The sequence below is a fragment of the Miniopterus schreibersii genome (assembly GCF_964146895.1).
Source record: "Miniopterus schreibersii genome assembly, chromosome: 10".
NCBI lineage: Eukaryota > Metazoa > Chordata > Mammalia > Chiroptera > Miniopteridae > Miniopterus > Miniopterus schreibersii.
In genome coordinates, this window is record NC_138110.1 from 49,577,149 (window position 1) to 49,597,831 (window position 20,683).

A 20,683-nucleotide genomic window follows, 5' to 3' on the forward strand; every position below is an offset into this window, starting at 1 on the left:
AAATATCTCTCCCAGTTACTCTCTGTTTATGGGAAGTGACTCTGGTTTTCCATGAACAGTAGTGATAGAAAGTGTCTTTAATGACTACACTGACATAAGAAAAAAAGTGAGTCCATGTAATAAAAAGACACATTAGGTTTAGACGGTGTGTGGCCAGGACAAAATTGTAAAGGTGGTGCCCTGTGACTCATATAAAAGAGGCCTGGGCCACAGCAGGTTTGATGCACTCGCTGGGGGCCAGAGTAGCAGTGACACATGTCCATTCAAATCCACCAGTGTCAGCTGCACTGAGTCCTGGCCCCAGCTGGTGGGCTGCTCTCCTGACAGTGCCCGGCACCAATGTGCCCCCAACTCACACACATTCAGAGGCAGGCTTATCTTCTTTGCGCACTTGTCACTGAGATATCCTTTGACATACTCTTGGCATTCTATGTCACTCCCATGTGGAGATTTTGGAGAACTTTGTTACACAGTTTTGTTGCGCAGCTGCTGACTGATTCAGTCAGGAAAGTAGCAATCTACAAATATTTCTCGATTTCTTACCACTTGTTAGAAACTGTCCTAGCCATATCCCAATGCTTATATATAAAACGTATATGTATATAACACACACGCGCGCGCGTGCGTCAGTACAACTAAGGAAGCTTTGACAGTGTTGTGAGGTTGGGTGGGTTTGCTAATGAGAGAGCACTGCTTGACCCTGATCAGGGTGAATCTGAACCCAAGCTCCCCAGTCTCGGCTGCATTTAGCCAAGTGTCCTTGACGCCTTGCAAAGGGAGAGCTGACCAACTGCACTCTGATGCAGGAAAGGAACACTCACATTTGCTTACATTTGCTGAATGCTTGCCGTATGTGTAGGTGCTGTTATCCCACCACATATGCATGACTGTTGTGTAGGGTCTTTGTTTCTATTTTATAGATGAGGGATTGAGGTTCATTGGCCCCACGTGGCCTGTTCCCGTCACTTCCGTCTCATCTACCACTCTCTCTCCCGCTGCACCCCATCTCCTGACTGCTCCTCTTGTGAGCCAGGCATTCTCAACTCCAGGACCTTTGCCTTGGCTGTTCCCTCTTCCCCAAGCACTGCATGGCTACTCCGGGTCTTTGCTCAACTGCCACTTTCTCAGTGAGGCCAGCCCACTTGGAATGGCACCCTGCCCCTTCTCTGTTTTGTTTTTCTCTGTGACATTTATCTCTGAGTTATACACTCTAAAGTCATTCATGTCTGACAGTACAGGGTCTGACAATTAAAGGGATTTTTTTCTGTCTCGTTTACAGCTATATTGCCTGTGCTTAGGACCAGGCTTGGCCAATGGCAGGTATTCAATAAATTACAGAACAAATGAATGAATGAGTGAGTGAGGCTCGGAGATGTGAAGGAATTTACAAAATGTCAATAGCAAGAAGTTTTCTGAGCATTCTGAAGCCCCTATCTGTCGGGCGCTTTACATGGCCCATGCTGCCTTGTATAATTAAACCTACAGCCACACTTCTCTCTTCCTCCATACTCCATTGTTAACTCTGAAAGACAAAGTGCCAGTCTCTTAACAATTCTGTTGTGTGAAGCAAGGAGAATTGGGGAGTCACTTACGTTTTTCTTTCCTTTCTTGCTCTTTAAAAAGGCCTTTAAAAATCAGATATATTTTGTGGAAAAAAACTAGCACATTTATCATGCCAATAACAAGCTATTGCTAAAGGGGAAATATCATTCCTGAAAATGTGCAGAAATGTACTAGCTGTGAGTTGCAAATGTTATCCTTGCAGGTGAGGAAGATCTAGGAGGCTCTCCACAGCTATTTCAAACAGTACAGGTCTCAAGCCTGTCATTCTGCCACCAAGTGACTGGCCAATGTCTCAAACCTCTCCAGAACTGTCTTCACCCTTCTCTTGGCCCCTGTCACACACATGAATATGTGACAAAGCTCCCACATTGTGACTGGCACACAGCAGGTGTTCAGTGAAGGTCAGGTTCACCTTCTTTCTGTGTCATGTGCCCAAGGGAGTGGGAGAGTGTGGGGATTTGAATAGAGCTTTGCCATCCTGATGGTTGTGTCCACCTGTGGTCATTCAGAAATCTTAGCCTGGCACCTTCCTGCTTGGAGAAGCTTTTGTTCATAGAAATGGTGTCATTTTATGGAGATGCTTGCAGCCCAGGGAGCCTGAGCACCTCAGGAGCTCTTGGTTTGTGGGTCAGCAGGGAGGAAGGAGGGGCCTGATGTGCCTCAGATCAGCCCAGCCCCTCCTCCCTCTTTCTCCCCAGTGGCCTTGGAATCTGTCCCTTGGCCTTCAGATGAAATACTGAGCATGATTCCTCTCCTTTTTCGGTAAAAGAAGTTTCCACTGAATAAGCCCTCTGAGGGATTTTACAATCGGATGACATCTGCACAATAAGCAGGGGGAAAAATAACTGCTATTATGGTGCCTAAATGATCCAGCACTTCTCCGCAACTCTGCAGAAAGAGACAGCTGGCCCCTGCCTCTCACACTCGGTCTGCCGGCAGGCCCTGCCCAGCGGGCTTGGTTTTCTACATTGAAGAAAGGAAGCTAGTGGCACGGTAGAGAGGGCTGTCTGATGTGAGCGCAGCCTTGCAAACAAAATCAGAGCAGAGGGAAAGGAAAGAATTATATGAGCACTGAAGCCTACGTTTATTGCACACTGAGTTTACTGGGTCTATGATTTAAGGTTTCTAGGGGAAGCCTCAGACCCATCAAACAGATGGGTAAACTGAGGCTAACGGGAGTATACTGACTAGTCCTGGACACGGCCAGGAAAAGTGGACCAGGCCTGGAACCTGAGTCCCTCTGCCTTGGGCTGAGCTTGACCTGAAAAAAGGGATCTGACCCCCATGAGGCTCACTGATGCAGTTAGCACGGGGCACACAACACTCTCTGCCAGTGGGGACTCGGAGGAATTGGGTAAAGGATGGTATTCCCATTACTAGAATTGGCCCTGGCACTGTGTCTGTCCCTTGGCTGGGCTAGGGTGCCACCTTTGGGAGTCAGAGTATCTCTGAGCAGAGTCTTGGCAGAAGGTGTGGTGGGGACCTGGCATGTACTCCTAACAGAATGCATGTCCCAAGCAATTCCTGGAGCTGTTCTGGCACTTCTATCAGATGATGCAGAAACCCCAGGGCCACTTACCTGGGGACTGTGCTCCAAGCCAGCTGTTCAGAGGCACACATCAAGAGGGGCACTGCTGGTCAGATGGACCCTATAGCACCCCATCCCAAAGCAATTTTCCAAAAATTAAAATGCTAGTGAGGTGAGAGAGTGTGGAGATTTAAAGAGTTTGGCCATCCTGGTGGCTGTGCAGCCTTAGGGAAGTTACTCTACATCTCTGAGCTTGCTTCCTCAATAGGCAGACCCTCCCCCACCTTGTCTCATTGCTGCAAGGGTTAAATGGAGGTGGTCCACAGAAATAATTCCTAGCACAGAGGTGATGGATTTTCCCAGGTGGAAAAGCATTATTTGATTTTCTTTGACAGAGTCCACCCTCCGGTCCAAATTTATACACACATAAACATGATTCATGAGTCTGAACTTGGGAGACCCCAGAGAAACCATAGTTTTTGATCAAATGCCTTATAATTCATCAGACAACCATTGGGCAGCTACAACGTCTATGTACCAGGCAGAATGCAGAGATCAGCAAGCCTTGGGCACTGTTCTGAGGGTGCTTACAGTCAGGGGGTGTTTTGTGGCTGACTGTGCTGTGAGACCTGCAGTGTGGGAAGGAGTTCCTGGGGAGGCTGATGACCAGACTGCCCTGCTTTCCGGAGCTCACCAGGCACACCAGCCTCTTCCATGGTGCTGTCTTGTTAGAGCCACAGCTCTGGGGATGCTGGCTTGGTTCAGGACAGGGGTGAGATGCTGCGAGGGAGTGGGTGTCTCTCCAGGGCTCCTCCATCTCCAGCTGGCAGTGCCACCCACTGTCCAACCTCTGCTTAGAGGGCAGGACCTCACAGTGCTCCAGAGGAGGCTACCTCTGCAGTCATACCCACGTGGAAGGGCTGAAGCAGACTCCACATGGCCTTCATACCCCATTCCATGTGCTGTTCACATGTGTCTATGTGTTACAATAAGTTGCTCACTATAACAGTCTACAACAGAAATATTGTTGGTCTCATCTTTTGCAGATGAGGAAACAGGCCCGGAGGGGTCCGGCACACAGCCACTCAGGCTGCCTTGGTCCCTACTCACTTCACCGACTTGGTAACTGGCAGCCCAGCTCAGACTCGACCAGCCTTCAAACACAGCTGTTCATTCTCAAATGTCCAGGTAAACAGTAAATATGCTTGGCATCTCGGGGTTTTGCCAGTGAGATCTCACTGTGCCTGGGAATTGGTTCCTTGAGTGGCCTTTTAATTTTTCCTTTTACCACTAATAGAAGAGAAATCAAGGTACTGGGAGACTGGCTTCACAGGGAGGTGAGTAGGAATTCTGACCCTGGCTCCCCACTCCTGCTTGTTCTCTCATCTGTGAAATGGAGATGATGATGCTACCTGCCTTGGAGGTGACTTTAGGAAATGAAATTAATCATGGTTATGGAGACACTCTGGAAGGGTAGGTGTCATGCATGTGTAGATGGTGATTTCCAAGTTGGTATCGTGTACATTTAAAAATAGCGACCAGAGCCAATAGACATATGAAAAGATGCTCAACATCACTAATCATCAGAGAGATGCAAATAAAAACCACAATGAAATATCACCTCACACCTGCCAGAATGGCTCCATCAATAAGTCAACAAACAACAAGTGCTAACAAAGATGCAGAGAAAAGGGAACCCTCCTGCACTGTTGGTGGAATGCAGATTGGTGCAGTCACTGTGGAAAGCAGTATGGAGTTTCCTCAAAAAATTAAAATTGGAACTGTCTTTTGATCCTGCCATCCCACTTCTGGGAATTTATCCGAAGAAATCCGAAAGACTAATTCAAAAGACTATAAGCACCCATATGTTCATTGTAGCGTTATTTACAATAGCCAAGATTTGGAAGCAGCCCAAGTGTCCATAAGTAGATGAGCTGATAAAAAAGCAGTGGTACATCATTTACACAATGGAATACTACTCGGCCACAAAAAAGAAGGAAATCTTACCCTTTGTGACAGCATTAATGGATCTGAAGAGCATTATGCTAAGTGAAATAAGCCAGTCAGAGAAAGACAAGTACCATACGATTTCACTCATATGTGGAATCTAATGACAAGAATAAACTAACAAGCAAAATAGGGACAGACTCATAGATAGAGAGCCGGCTGACAGCTATGGTAGGTGTTGGGGGGATGGGTGGGTGAGGTGGAGGAATGGAGCAAAAAAGACCAAAAAAAAAAGAGAGAAAGAAAACTCATGTACACAGACAACAGTGTGGTGATTGCCAGGGGTGGGGGGTGGAAGTAGGGAGGCTATGGGGGGATAAATGGTGAGTGAAGGAGACTTGACTTGGGTTGGTGAACACATAACAGTGTACAGATGATGTGTGTGGAATTGTGGACCTGAAACCTGTATAATATTGTTAACCAGTGTCACCCCAACAAATTAAATTAAAAGGATAAAATAAAATAAAATAAAATAAAATAATAAAATAAAATAAAATAAAATAAAATAATAAAATAAAATAAAATAAAATAAAATAAAATAAAATAAAATAAAATAAAATAAAATAAAAAATAGCCACCAGAGGCTTATGAAGCAGCTTGTCGACCATAATGAGGTTCCTTTCTCCAGTCTGAGCAGGGCCCCACTGGCCTACTCCCCTCTCCCGTGTTCTCCTGCTGCCCTGGTAGTTAGCAGCATCATTTTTAGTTCTTATTTTTAGTCACTTATTTTTAGTTCTCCATGGGTCAGGCATTTCCTGGTCACATGCTATTTCACCTCCAACTTAAAAAAGGCTCCAGCTCACAAACAGAGAATGCTCCTCCCCCAGGCAGCCGAAGCTTCCAGGCCAAAGCATTCCATGTGGGCCCCACAGAGTCATGCAGCCTCTCCAGGGGACATGTTAAAATGCAGCCAGCCTTGGCTCTACCTGATTAAAAATTTAAGTAGCTCCTTTTCCTGGTCCTTCTGCAGCCAGAGTTATTTTAAATGCTAATTTACCAAAGGACAGCGGCACTTTCCAAGCCTGGGAGCTACACATGTAGGCTCCTGGGAACGTGGGGTCCTGGCCCAAACCTGCCTTGGTTGGTGGGACCTAGAATCCAGCATCCGCCTCCACACCCTAAAGCAGGGGTGGGGAACGTCCAGCCTGCAGGCTGAAATCATTTGGTCTGGCCCTGCCAACGCCTCACCAAAGAGAGGCACTTCCAGCATCACATTAGGGGCAAGTTAGTTAAATGTTTGACCAAATATAGCAGGCTAATTTTTAAGTTGATAATTTTGTACTGTCTGCGAATGATGTTATAAATATCCCAATGGACGTTGGCAGAAAAAAGGTTCCCCACCCCTGCCCTAAAGTGAGAAGACAGGCCTTCCTAGCAAGTTCATTGTGGCTTCCTGCTTGTGGGTGACTAATACATGATCATAACTATGCTCATATCTTAGCTTCAGCTAGGAGTGTGCGTATTAGAATAGGCATCAGGTGCTGACATGCTCCTTTGGGCCAGGTCCTAAGGGCTTTACAGATGGTAACCACAGGAGCTCTACATCCAGGTACATCACCACCATCTCTACCTCACAGGGAGGAAGTCCTGGGGTCAGGTCCTTACCCTGCCTTGAAGCTGCGAGTGGAGAAACTGGGATTTGAACCCAGGCGGTTGCTCCCAATTCTGCCTCTCACCCCGGGTAGCCGTGGTAGGTCATTCTCCCCTGGCTCTCAATGTGTGCTGAAAAACTCTGTCACTAACTGACTGGGGACAGAAGCCTGAGCCACCTGACTTGAATGTCTTTAGGAAAATATTCAATATCTGCAGATGGAAAATAATAATCCAAGGTAATTGTCACCTAAGCCAGGTGCATACTGTTGAAATTTTTTAAATGTTTATTTATTTATTTATTTATTTATTTATTTATTTATTTATTTATTTTTTAGAGAGGGAGGGGAAGGGGGAAAGAGAGAGAAAAAAATCTATCAGCTGCCTCCTGCAAGCCCCCTAGGGATGAGCCAAAACCGGGAATCAAACCGGCAACCTCTTGGTGCATGGGAGGGTGCTCAACCAACTGAGCCACACCAGCCAGGGCGATACTGTTCAAATTTAGAAGGTTTTCTGACGCATGGCAGAGGAGACAGCCTTATGGAGAGTGCTGCAGGGCATGTGCTGGTGAACTCTTGGCGCCTGCCAGGCTTGCCCCCAGCGGGCCCAGTGGCCTGGAACCAGTGTGCCTGACAAGAAAAGGCCCCAGAGGGCACATCAACTTCAAAGCGAGTTCTTAAGACATCAGTAGGGGCATCTGCCGAAGCACTGACCGAGAATGTTACAAAATGACCACTAAAGGCATCAATGCTTTTGATACTGTGAAGCCACACTGGAAACTAACAACGCTTGGCCAGTACCCAGTAGTTATGGTGACATGGGCAACTCGAGCTCAAGGTCAGCTCTGACGCAGCCCAGGCCTTGGGGCACACCCAGGAGTGTGCCCTCTGCTTCCCAGAGGCCTGTTGCAGCCAAGGCTGCCTGAACATGGACTCTGCCAACCCAGGTGGGGACCTCAGTCCAGCCACAAGGCCCACCAGATGTGTCCTGCTGCTGACCCAGTCCAGATCCTGGCTGGAGTCCACTTCTACCTCTGCTCTAAACTCTGCCACCATGACCCTGCCCTCCGAGGAGTCTCTTCAAGTTTCCTTCCTCCCCCTCCCTATTCCTTCTCTCCCTATCACTCCCCTATCCGGAAACTCAGAGATGGAACCCCTACCGGAGAGGCGAAGATGGACATTGTCCTCAGGGAGCAACTAAGCTTATTTATTTCAGTCATTCTGCCTTCCTTCAGTGAGTGACCAGGATCTCAGCTGTGCTAGGAACACAGGGGGACAAATACTTGGTTCTGATGCTGGAGGAGCTAAGAGTCTAGCAGGGGAAGCAAACACATGAGCAGAAAACTAAAAATACACAGTGGGAGATGCACTATCTTCGAGCAAGTAAAGGGAGTGACAGGAGCATGAGTTGGGCTCGGTGGGCCCTGGCAGGCCCCAGTGCGAGGGACCTGGGCAGGCTGGCAACTGGCATCAGAGGTGGTGCAGGGTCTGCACAAAGCTGTATTCTGAGATGCAGCTGACACTCCAGGGCCTCATGATATCCACAGCCACTGTGTGCAACGCAAGGGACTTAAAGACAGGAATGGGAACCCAGGAGCTGACTGATGAGACAACAGCTAACCCTTGTCCTGGAGCCTGGTCTGGGCAGCAGCAGGTTGCCCACCTCCCCAAGTGGTTAACAGTCATCTCCAAACTCCTGTCCACAACCCATCACCAAGCCCCAGGTTTTGGCCACTCAGTCCAAAGGTGTCTTCCCAGCCATACCCATCTAGGAGAGTCCAGGAAATCCAGTGTGCCCTTCCTACCACGGGACCTGGCCTTCTGCTTTTCCAAAGCTCAGGATAGCAGGCCACCCTTATCTCTGGGGGATACATTCCAAGCCCCCCAGTGGATTCCTGACACCCCAAATAGTGCTGAACTCTATATATACCTATACTACATTTTTTTCTATTGCATACCTATGATAAAGTTCAATTTATAAATTAGGCACAGTAAGGTATTAACATTAATAACTAATAATAAAATAATTATAACATTATAATTATATAAACTGTAAACAAGGTATGTGAATGTGGTCTTTTCTCCCTCTCTCTCCACATCTTACTGTACTGTGCTCACCTTTTCACTGAAAGAAGGCCTTTTAAGGCTTCTCTTTGGCATATCCAAGTTGCCAGCATTACTGCTCTCATCTCTGGGGCCATTATGAAGAGGAGGGTGACTGGAGCACAAGCGCTGTGATGCTGAGACAGCTAACAGGAGGGGAGCGTACACAGTGTGAAGACACTGAAAAGGGGATGATTCATGTCATAGGTGGGATGGTGGGGATGGCACAAGATTTCACTTATGTAGTGTGCAATTTAAAACTTATAAATTGTTTATTTCTGGAATTTTCTATTTAATATTTTCAGACCACAGTTGACTGCTGGTAACTGAAACCCTGGAAAGTGAGACCGCTGATAAGAAGGGACTACTGTACTCTCACCTTTAAAGCAGAAGACACGCGTGTGGCTCATGGTGCTTGGCCTATGGCGGGGAAGCTCGGCCCACGTCCTGCCCTTGCCTCTGAGCCTTTGCCCAGCCACTCCTGGGGCCCACGATACCCTTCCTCCCACCTTGCTCTACCTGGCATGTCTGAGTTATAGTTCAGGTCTCAGCTCACATAGTGCCTTCTCCGCGCACTCCTGCAATTTTCCTCCCTCCTGGACACCTTGGAGGCTCCCGCTGCTTCTCCTGGGATTTGCAGCATGGCCCAGCCCCACCCTGATGACCTCCATCTCCAATCTCTACACGGGCCCTCTGAGGCAGCACCCATGCCTATTTGGTAAGGTGACTGAACATCACTCCCAGGTCAGCTGTCTTCTCCTTTCCTCCCAGATGCAAGAACTGCCTCTGACAGGATAGAGGAGGGACTGGGGAGAACACACTTCCCTTTAAGAACATCTGACCAAGCAGCAGACTCCCTGGGCTCCAGGAAGTGTCAGGAGGAAGAGCAGCTCTGTGGCCTTCACAGGGAGAAGAGAACAGTGGCTCTGGAGGGCTGCAGAGCTGGATTGGGAAGAACCCAAGCTGGCCTACCTCATCTGTGTGCCTTTCCTCTGCTTCCCAGTCTGGAGAATGGGCATGCAAAAGTCTAGACCAGCGATTTTCAACCTAGGCATTGACCTCTTCAAATAAAAAAGTGACAACAGCCAACACAATGAAAGCCGTCCAGTGTGAATGAATCAATATTTTATCTATTTTTTTTATCATATGGGCAAAAACATATTTTTGGTGTGCTGCAGAATTTGTTAATGTGTGCCATGAGATGAAAAAGGTTGAAAATTGCTGGTCTAGACTATAGGTCTGTGTGCAGAATAAATGAAATGAAGGGTGGGAAGTACCAGTAGGGCCTCGGCCCGTCGTTAGCAGAGGCATCCCACAGTGCTCACGAGCTCTCCTCATCTGTAACAACAACTCTACCTACTTCAATACTGCCATGAGGGTCAAACAAAATAATATTCAAAAAGCTTTTTGCGTGGACATTCAGGGGTACAGTAAATATTAATTAAATATAAAGATCTCAGCAATGTGACAACTTTTATAAATGCCCCATGAGATAAGTAATATTACATCTACTTTTCAAATTTGAAAAACACACTAGGTGGTATGAAACTGCAAGTAGTGTCAAACTCCGCTGCTTCTGAGATCAATAAGTAGTCATTCCATCATAGCTAATATTTATGGAATACTTAAGGGGAGCCAGGCACTCTTTGTGGGTTATCTCTCTTACACCCCCCACACACACACACACACACTGACCCTATGGGCCAGATAGGGACTTTGATTCTTCTCTGGCTGTAGATACGAAAGCTGAGGTTCAGAGAGGCAGGTAATTTGCCTAGTGTCACACAGCAAGAAAGTGGTTGAACTGCCTCTAACTGGGTCTTTCAAGTTCCTGAACCACAGTGAACAGAAACCTCTTCTGAGAAGAATTCCCTTCCCTAGAATTTATTATTCAGGCTTTCTTTCAATACAGAAAGTAACTCATATGAACACTTCAGAAACTGCTTGTTCAAGAAACAGAAAGTGATACCTGTTTTCTCCTTGCCAGAAAACCTTAAATATTAACGTCTTGGGGCCACATGAATAATTTTGAGGGAATATATAGCCTTAGGGTAAATTCCTTTTGAAAGATAACCAGGTGACACATTATCAGGCCACTCCAGCACTGAAGTGAGAAAAGATGGCACTGGATTTCCAGAAACATCCATTTGGCTTTCAAAGCTCCTAACACTAACTCCTGATACAGGCCTCAGACTACAAACTCGCCTAGTAGATTGTGGGTCTGATTCACTTGTGAATCATTCGGCACTCTCGGTGTGTCCTCACAGCAAACATTTTCTAAATATTTGTAAAAACGAAATCAACAGTGGGGAGAAAGCCAGAGGTGACTTCTCCAAGCATCATCAGAGGGAAGCCCCCGGATGCTGACAAAGAGGCTGCTTCTGTGACAGTGGCATAGGCAAGAGCAGCCCATTGTGGGCTGTATTGCTTTTGGATTCAATGACATGGGAAGTGTGAGCAATTTGCTGCAGAAAAGATGAAAACCGAGGAAAACGAAACAGAAAGCTCTCTTCTCAAAGTCTGTGTCTAATGGATGGCGAAGGAAGAAGTGGGTCTGTGTGTGGTGAGTGTGGCGCGGGCATTTATTGAACACTTACTATGTGCCCAGCAGCTACCACATTCATATAATCCTCACCAGGTAGATACTATGATTCGGGTAGGGAAATTGAGGCTCAGTGAGGAGCAGTGACTTGTCCAAGGTCACAAGTACCATGTCCTGTGAACATTTTTCTGGATGATTGCTCCCCAAGGGAGACTCGCCCTTCCTTCCCTCCCTCCCTCCCTCCCTCCCACCCTGCACACTCCCACCAGGGCCCTGTAGTGAGCTCTTTCACTCTCTGTTCTTTTAAAGCATGTCTGTCCCCTTTGCTGTACTGGGTTCTTAGAGGCAGTAACTGGGTCTGTGCCATTTCCATAGTCCCACATCTAGTGCAAACCCCACACTCAGTAGGTTCTCATATAGTATCTGCTATATGGAGGGCTGAATCTTTATTGTGAATGCTACATTTCTGATTTTTAATATGTCTATACAAGGAACACCTGGGTGACCCTGTTCCCCTTCTTCCTGAAATGTGCCCAAGAGAACCCAACGGTCTGGGGTGAAGCCCAGCCATGTGGGTTTCCACAAGCCTTACAGGAACAGTGAGAACCCCTCTCTCCTCCATTTTATCCCACAACCACAATGCAACTTTTATTATTATTGTTATTTATTATTACCCTCATTTTACAGGTGAGCAAACTGAGGCTCATGGGAGTCTCTGCTTTGTTCAAAAAAGAAGCGAGTGACCAAATAAACCCATGTCAGAGATCTGTATCCAAGATGGGAGGTTTGGGCATATCTGACTGTGAACAGAGCAGGGAGCGGGGCGAGGAAGGGAGCCACAGAGACCTCGAAGGGATGCAGAGGCACAGCCAGTCCCCCACGCCCAGCCTGGGTTGGGCCCTGTGAAGCATCACAGGGCCACTCTATTATTTTCACTCTCATATTTACTAAGACAAGAAAAATTGTTAACATAATTTTGAAACAAAAATATATTCCTGTAACTGGTGGCAGTCTGTCTTAGAACAGTTTCAGCAAGGTACCTGACTCAAACCTGTCTCCATGCATGGGAAACACACATACATCATCTTTCTCCCCAGAATTTCCTAAACACCCTTCTTTGGACAGGGTAGGCCCCTCCCAAGTTACTCGGGCATAACTGCCAACCACAAACATTCGCTCAGAAATTCCTCTTCTCACATACCTCAGCACAGTTAAAAATATATATATATCTGAAAGAAAACCAATAAAACGTGCCTAAGCCATCAAAAAACCACAACCAAAAACCAAAATAAATTTCCTTTAACACTTTCCCTCAAATATTTGCAGATAATTAATTCACTGTTAATCAGTTGAGAATGATTCTTTTACACTTTGTAAATAAAGAGAGACCATCTCCAGCCCCAGCAAAAGTAATTTTCAGTGGGTCCTTGCACAGTTGGGGGCTGCTTACCGGGAAGGGCGACCTGACCAGCAGCTTTGTCACCCGGGGCCTGCTGCCCACCTCCCTCCACCCGCCTTGCCTCCTTTGCCCCTCTCTCCTGGTCGCACTGCCGCTGCTTGCCAGCGAGGCTGAGGGGTTTCCAGTGAGTCAGCGAGAGCAGGTGGCGACCGAGGGGCTGGGTGGTTATATTTAGAACAGCACAGAAAATCCCAGCCTCCGTGGTTTCCACCTGTTCAGACATCCCCGCAGCAACTCCACTTCTGCAGACCATGCCCCTTTCTCGCTGGGCCCTGCCCTGGAGCCCATCTCCTGAGGCTTCCAAAAGACTCCTGGTGGCCCTTGCTGCTTCCCACAGCCGTCCTGCCTCTCCCCGCATAAATTCCTCCACAAACTCCAAGTGCCCGAAGGGACTCATTACAGGGCCCCGAGCTTGGCCAGCAGGGGCTCCCCACTTCCTGTCCCTAAACCTCAGGGTGCAGCTAAACCCCTGTGCCAGGATTTCTACCTGAACAGTACATAAGCATGTGATCTCGTGTATACGGTTTTTTTGCTCTCTGACCTCTTCTGCCTGGAATGGTGGTTCTCAGCCTTGGGTCGTTTCAAAATCCTCAATGCTCTAGCCACACTAAAACCCCAAGAAATCAGTCTCTGTGGAGAGAGGGGACCCAGACATCAGTATTTTTCAAGACTCCTCAGTATTTTTCAATGGGCAGCCAAGGTGAGAACCACAACTCTCAATGATCGGTGCCTCTCTCTACACCCTTTTTTCTTCTAGTAAGCTCCTACTCACCCGACAAGACCCACCCACCTTGCAAGCCCTCCAAGCACTGGGAAAACCCTGTGCCTCTGAGGTTCTGTACCCCGCCTCTGCTCCAGCCTCCATCCGCATCACTGTCTAGCTCCACTTGACTGCTACCCCTACCCCAACCTTGGCCATCAGAGTTCCAGTGGCCACTCTGCTGGATCCTCTCCACAAGGATAAGACCCAATAGTGCCCTGCTAATGTGGATACTTACTTTACTGTTGATATTTGAAACATTTCTGGTCTGATCTACTTTGGATTATAAACTCCTTCATTCATTCAACAGCCACTGGTCATGCTTCTCCTGTCTGCTCAGTCCTGGGCCCCACAAAGCAGATAAGAGGTTGTGGGGATAGACAGAGAAGCTAACACATGACACAACAAGATAGTCTTTGTCTGCCAGGAGCTTGCTGCCACCACCATAAAGGAATAGATAACACTCAGGATGATAAATACTCTAACAAAGTTGAGCACTTAATAGAGGCTGCTTCATTTTTCTGGTAAAGACCGGTCACCCTACCATTAGGACATCAGTTACTGTGTCCTTGCATTTCTCCTTATATAACACCTAACCCAGGGCTGATTCGGAACTTTAACCGGTCCTTACTGATGATGCTAATAACAACCTCCCCATCAAAGCCATATAAAGGAACATAGGGATGGATAAGATGGAAATGTGATTCTGTGAGTTAGCTGTTATACCCAGAAAACATATAAAGTAGAAAGGGTTGAGAAATGCTCTCTTAAATAATAAACTTGGAATGTGGTGTGGCAGAGGACAAGAGGCTATTAGCGATGTGTACTTTGTACTTCTTTCTTACTCACAGAACCCTGTTTTGTATGGATCAGCAAATAAGCAGTTAATAAATTAGATTTCTCTGCTTCCCTTGCAGCTTAGGGGTAGCCATGCTATGCAGTGCTGGCAAATGAGATGTAGCTGGAATATGCCAGGGAGCTCCAAGAAAGATTTGCTTTCCTGATATGAGCCCCGCCTATTCCTCTGTGTTGTTTCTGTGTCTCCTTCCTGCTGAGAACATGAGGAGGAGATGGCATCCCTCGACGTGAAAGCTACAAGCTAAGAACAGCTGAGCAAAATTGCAGATGGAGCCTTGGGCATTGATGGCATTGGGGCATTTTCACGTCTGCCTCAGACTTCATGGGGCATGAGAGAAGAAAAATTTTTTATTCGTTAAGTTACTACTGTCAGGTTTCTGTTGGGTACAGTCAAACTGCCAGGACTGGTATACACACTTCGGTGCAATGACAATGGGCTCTCCTGGTTATACAGCCTCAGAGCCCTCACCTCTAAAATGAGGTGGTGATGCTCACTGTTATGAGAGATTAGGGATAATGTACAAAATGCCCAGGACAAAGCCTGGTGTGCAGCTGGCAGTCAATAAATGCCAGGAATAGTAATTCTCATTTCTGGCAGTTGTTCATGCCCGTGAGGTCAACCTGTAAAATTCTAAGGTGAAAGTGGAAAACGAAGTTAAACGAGATACTGAGTGCTGCTCTGATACACCAGTCTGCTGGGCACGCTGAGAACACAGCCCGGCTGACATAGTCACGGGGTCTCGAGATTTCTGTCCAACCAATAAAATTCTGTAATATAATTAAACAGCAAGATTTAACTTAAAATCCAGTTAGCATCAGATTTATAGAAACCTGTTTCTACAAATTGTGTTCTAGAAACCAGCAACAAAACCACTGTCAGTAGCCGTATCTATCGTTTCATTCTAGTTCCACAGCAGCCTCTGCAGGCCTGCCAGCTGACCTGGCTCTGGGCAACACCGAGACGAGGGGCCAGCATCCCTGACTCCCAGCCTTGGCTTAGCTGGTCCTGCTAAGAGCCTTGGAGCCCCCCATTGGGGTACACAGGACACCAGCTGGTCTGCATTGTGGCCTGAGGGGCTCTCAGAGCAGACAGAGTAAAGGTTGCTTAGGCCTTTACTCCGCTGGGCCTCCCACATGCATTATCTCATGACAGTCCTTACTATGTTACAGCCCTATCTTACCCATTTGGCAGATGAGAAAATGAAGGCTCGCAATGGTTAAACAAGGTCTCCCAGAGAGCACAGCTTGGAATCGCAGTCCAGTGGGGACTTGGACCCAGGGGTGCTTGTGTCGGAGCCCTTTTGCCGTCTGGGGTGAAGGTTCTGGTAGTGTGCTGCTGACAACACACAGGAATGCAGGGTGGCAATGTTCTGCCACAGAAAACTCTTCAGTTTAAAGACTGTGAGGCAAAAGAAGATCTATATTGGAAGCCTTCCCAGCCATGGAGAATGTCACAGAAATAATTAAGGAACTACATACTAACTTCGTTAATGAACATTACATGTTGATGGTTATTGTGGATTCTGTTACATGACAAAGAATCAATGGCTGGGCATGGAGACGTGTGTGCATGTGTGTGTGTAAGTGTATGTGTCTGTATGTGTCTGTATGTGTGTGCATGCATGTGTGTGTGTGTTTGGAGTCTTCTTGTGACCAACATGGCCTTTTGAGACTTTTACTGTTCTCCTGGTTTGAAATGCTTTGTGAACCTCTTGTGGTTAAAACAGAGTTTAAGCTGTACTCGCACTGACTGCACCACATCCATTTGAAGCCCCTTGGGGGAAAACCAGAGCCCATTTTGTACAGAAAGCGCACTATAAATGTAAGACAGAATTACTTGGCCTGGGGCAAGTTCTTACATAAACATATTTCTAATTTGGTTTTTCAGTGGAGGTTCCTAACTAGATTCGATTCCAAACTCAACAGAAACTGCTGGTCAAACACGCTTTTTGTTTACATACTTTGTATTTTTAAACTTAGAAACATCCCATGGAGGATGTCTTTTCCCAGTTTCACTGCAGGAATCAGAAGAGAATAACTGAGGAGGAAGGAGGGAGGTAAGATGGACTAAACCTTTCTAGACCCCCAAACTGTCAGGTCAGAATCATGGGCCCTGCCCCCGAGGCCCTGGGGGTACTCACCATGATCGTGGGCGAAGACCAGCAGTTCCAGTCCCATCAGCATCTGAGCCAGCTCATCATAGCGGCCACAGTGTTCCCCGGCTCCATGGGACACAAAGATGAGGGCCCTGCAGGGATGACAGGGGAGCTGGGTTAGGAAGGCGGTAGACAGCTGAGGCTGCAGCTCAAGCAGTCCAGAGTTTTCATGACATCAGCGAGTCAAAGACCAGATCGCAGACTAAATGCATCGGGAATTGAGAGGGGACTGCTCTTAGAATGCTGAGCTTCAGGGGTCCACAGAATGTAGTCCAAATCCTGTGAGCTCTCAGGCAAAGCACCCATCCTTGAAGTTTCTTCACCTATACAATAGTAGTAACAGTCTCTTCCTCTGGAGAGGGGTGGTGAGGGTCACAGGTGCTAATTTATGCCAACCTGCCAGGCAGAGCGCACTGGCACGTGGCAGGCCCTCCATCGGTGCTGGTTTCCTCCCTAGCGAAGCTGCCCAGGGGGACCAGCCCTAAGCCAGTCAGGGCGCTCTGTGATCAGGCCGCAATGGCTGGCTCAGGTACAGGCATGTGACTCAAACCGAGCTGACTGGGTCCAGTGAGAGCCGATCCTAGCACTTTGGCTGAGATGGTCATGAGGAGGCATTTCATTTTACCACTAGACTGCAGCCTTGGATGCTGTGGGCCTACAACAGTCCCAGCCATCTAGCCCAAACTGAACTATGAGTTGACCCAACAGAGGAGAGCCATGTAAAGGAGGGCCACCCAGTCCTAATGGTATTCAAGCCCCGAATCCAGCTGGACTTGAAGCCAGCATTCTTCCCCATCCTGCCTTTTGCTGTTGTTGAGGTCACTGGATCATCTGTCGCTTGCAGTGAGGAGAATCCTAACAGACATACGACTCTTTCCATTTTTCTGTGGGATAACTGTACTTCCACATTCTTTCTTCCACAGGCAGCGGGCATTTGTACTATGTGTGCACCTTTAACTCTCCTCCTCTCTTTCTCCACCTGGCAAACTCCTCCCCTTCTTTCAAGGCCGATCCTTAAGGTTGCCCGCTGAGAAAGATTTTACAGCCCGAAAGACTCTCTTAAGTCTCTGCTCTGCCTCTGTAATCCCTCTGTTACAAAAGGGGTGACAGCTGCTTTCTACCTACTTCCACCACTGGTTACAACCTTCTGGAGGACATGCAGACTTCTCCCTCATTTTTTTTAGTGGCTAGCTAGTTTCGAGCTCATGGTGGGTGCTCTGCAAATGCTGTTTGAATGGATGGATGAATGACAAAGATTGAAAGGTTTCAAAATAAACAGCTATATTTTGCACCTAAGATCTGTGCAGTAGAAGCAGCCTTAGGAACCAGAAGCAGAGCTTGGCTGGGGTCTCAGTCACCCAGGAAAGCCTTCAATGAGGCATGAGCACGCTGGGACACAAACAACAGCGCCCATTGCACATGGTTCACCCCAGCTTTTACATTGGCTGGTGTCAGCCAAGAAGTGGAGGAGTTTAAGGAGAGGGAATTCAGATTCTTAAATATACAATTGTCAAGACTCATATTCTTCACATAAGTCCCACGGGAGGTCAGAGTCTCTTCAAGCAAGGAGTGACTGCTGTGATACACACACATCCAATTTGTGCCAATGAGGTGGACGGGGGAGGAGGAGGAGATCAGTAGCTGCTATTTTATTGAGCATTTACTATGTGTCAGTTCCTCTGTTAACTCCATTTACAAGAGTTCTAATCCTTAAAGTCATCTCATGCTTTATCTTCTTTACAGCAGAGAGTGAAAATCAGAGAAGTTAATTGTCCAAGTCACACAGCAAGTTGGTAAAAGGTAGATCAGAGCATGTCAGCACCTGGCTTTCTTTGAGCAGAGCACCAAGTACCAGCATTAACTTCATTTTCCTCTGACATCTGACTTCCCTAAAAATACAATAGAATTATTTCACACCCTCTTCAATGCTCCATGGAATGCCCAGCCACCTGCCTGTACCTGCTGACTTGACACTCCTGAGGTCGGCTGATGAGACTGTTCCCTGCTACTGAGGAGCGTGGCTGGAACCTAGGCCTCATCTCCCATCTGCAAAGGGGCTGCACCTCCAGAAGGGGGGGGGGGTCTCAGCACTTTAACATCCTTTGGGAATTGCAACAGCTGCTGTATTAATTCAGCCCACAGCTAATGCTTAGTGTCCAGAGGGAAGGCACAAGGTATTGTCATCGTGCCAGGAATTGCCTATCAACAGAGTCCACCCCTAGGCAATATGTGGAAAAATACTTGGCCTCTTACTCTACAGAAATTCTTCTCATCCAGTGGTTCTCAACTTGGGCCACACCTTGAAATCAGCCAGAGAGCTTTCAAACATGCTGACGCCAAATCCTACCACCAGAAGAACCTCTGGGTTTAACTGATCTGGGTGGGGAAGTTCCCCAGCAGTTTTGATGCTCAGTTGACTTGGAGAAACACCTGCTTTCATTGCTGTGTGCAACTTGGGTGACAGTGCTGCTCAGATGCCACATGGAACTTGCCAGTAGTGAGAATGAAGCCATTTTGGTACGGAGACTTATAGCCACTTTGGAGCCACTTATCTCCTTGAGGGACATGCTGGGTAAACCATCGGTTCTATCCATAGAGATGTAAAGGCCTCTGGAGCTTGCTGCTGCCATCCCTTTGGAAATGAAATAGATTGGCATGGACGTCCCACTGCAGATGGCAGAGGCTTCAGCCTCCCCTCTCTGCACAGGCCAGGCAGCACCTGCAGGCTCAGTCCCCTTTCCCCTCCAGACCCAGGTCAGGCATCTCCACAGACATACACTGACAACTGGCCTCATTCTGGTCCTATGCTGCTGCTGCTGCTGCTGCTGTAAGGGGTGGGGGCGGTTCTCCTGAGTTACTGGATTCAGCTCTTGCCTGGCCCTCAATTCTGATAAATCAATCTCTCCTCCTCTTATCCACACTTACTGTTCCCTGGACACAAGTCTTTGTTTTATAGAATCTGTTTGGCAAAGTGAAAATCAAATCATGTTACCTCTCTGCTTTAAAACCTGTCAGAGACATTTTGCCCACTGCCACAGAACAAAGCCTGCTGCTTTTGTGATAATATCCTGCTCCACCCACTTTGGGCTCCTTGCTGATGCCTATCAGGGTGTGTTAAGTATTTAAGATGTGGGAAGGAAATGATCCCCATTTGTAGCATTTGCCAATTTCCATGGTGTAAATGCTCTCACCATGGCTGATTTCAACCTATTAACGTGCTGTCACTGAATCTGGAGTTGAGATGAGGTGCAGACCATCAGCAACTGAAGCCTGTCTGAGCCTGCTCCAGCCCACCTGTAGGGGCTTTTGCTGGGGATCACCACTACCAACCCCATCTTTGTTGGCTTTGCCATCATTTGAATCTCAGGCCTCTTCTGACCACTTCAGTTGAAGCAGTCTCTTCAGTACTTGTCACTGTCTAAAGGTACTTATCCAGTGCTGTTTTCATTTGCCTCCCCTAACTAGACTGTGTTCTGTGAGGGCAGAGATCTCATGGATTTCATTTACTACTATATTCTCAGCTGGGGAAAATGCTGGTGCATAGTTAGGGGCTTAGTAAAGATTCGTTGACTGGATGGCCCCTCTGCCCACTGCAGTCTCCCAGGTTGCAGCCTATGCCCTGGGGCAGAGGCTTTAGGAAGCAGGCTGGCACCAGGATTTTCTATTGCTTTGCTTACCTACCTGCCAGGACACCCCCTCCCCTTGTCAGACCCCCTCGCTCTCTTCCCACACACCTGTTATAGGTGGAGCCACCACCTGCTTATGCCCATCCTGTGTCTAAACCTGACTAGCAGTCCCCCAGGTCCACCCCTCCCAGCGCTTCCCTTGTTGCCATCACATCCAGCCACATCCTCAGCTCTGTGTCTTTATGTCTTGTCTCTTTGGGGAAAGGGAAACACCCTATTAAGGCTTTCTGTGGAACTTCCACATTCACACTGGATACTGGCCACTACTTAGGGTTTCACAGACATCGTGATTATATTTATGCTCTGAAAACACACAGCACTAAGGGACTTAGATGTTGAGTAAATAATACCACAGATGTCGGGAGGTGGTGAAAAGAGAGCACAAGCCAAGCAGACTGGTTTGATTCCAGCACAACACGTGGCCCTGAGCAA

At 47.6% G+C, this 20,683-nt stretch overlaps 1 protein-coding gene across 5 annotated transcripts in view; it reads right to left on the bottom strand.

Annotated features, from left to right (window-relative positions):
• MGLL (monoglyceride lipase) overlaps nt 1-20,683 on the bottom strand; it is a 103,783-nt gene that overhangs the window by 45,239 nt on the left and 37,861 nt on the right. For all 5 annotated transcript variants that reach the window (XM_081148412.1, XM_081148415.1, XM_081148411.1 and 2 more), the window contains exon 3: nt 16,551-16,657. In XM_081148412.1, the coding sequence (XP_081004538.1) occupies nt 16,551-16,657 (107 nt within the window). The remainder of the gene's footprint in view (nt 1-16,550; nt 16,658-20,683) is intronic.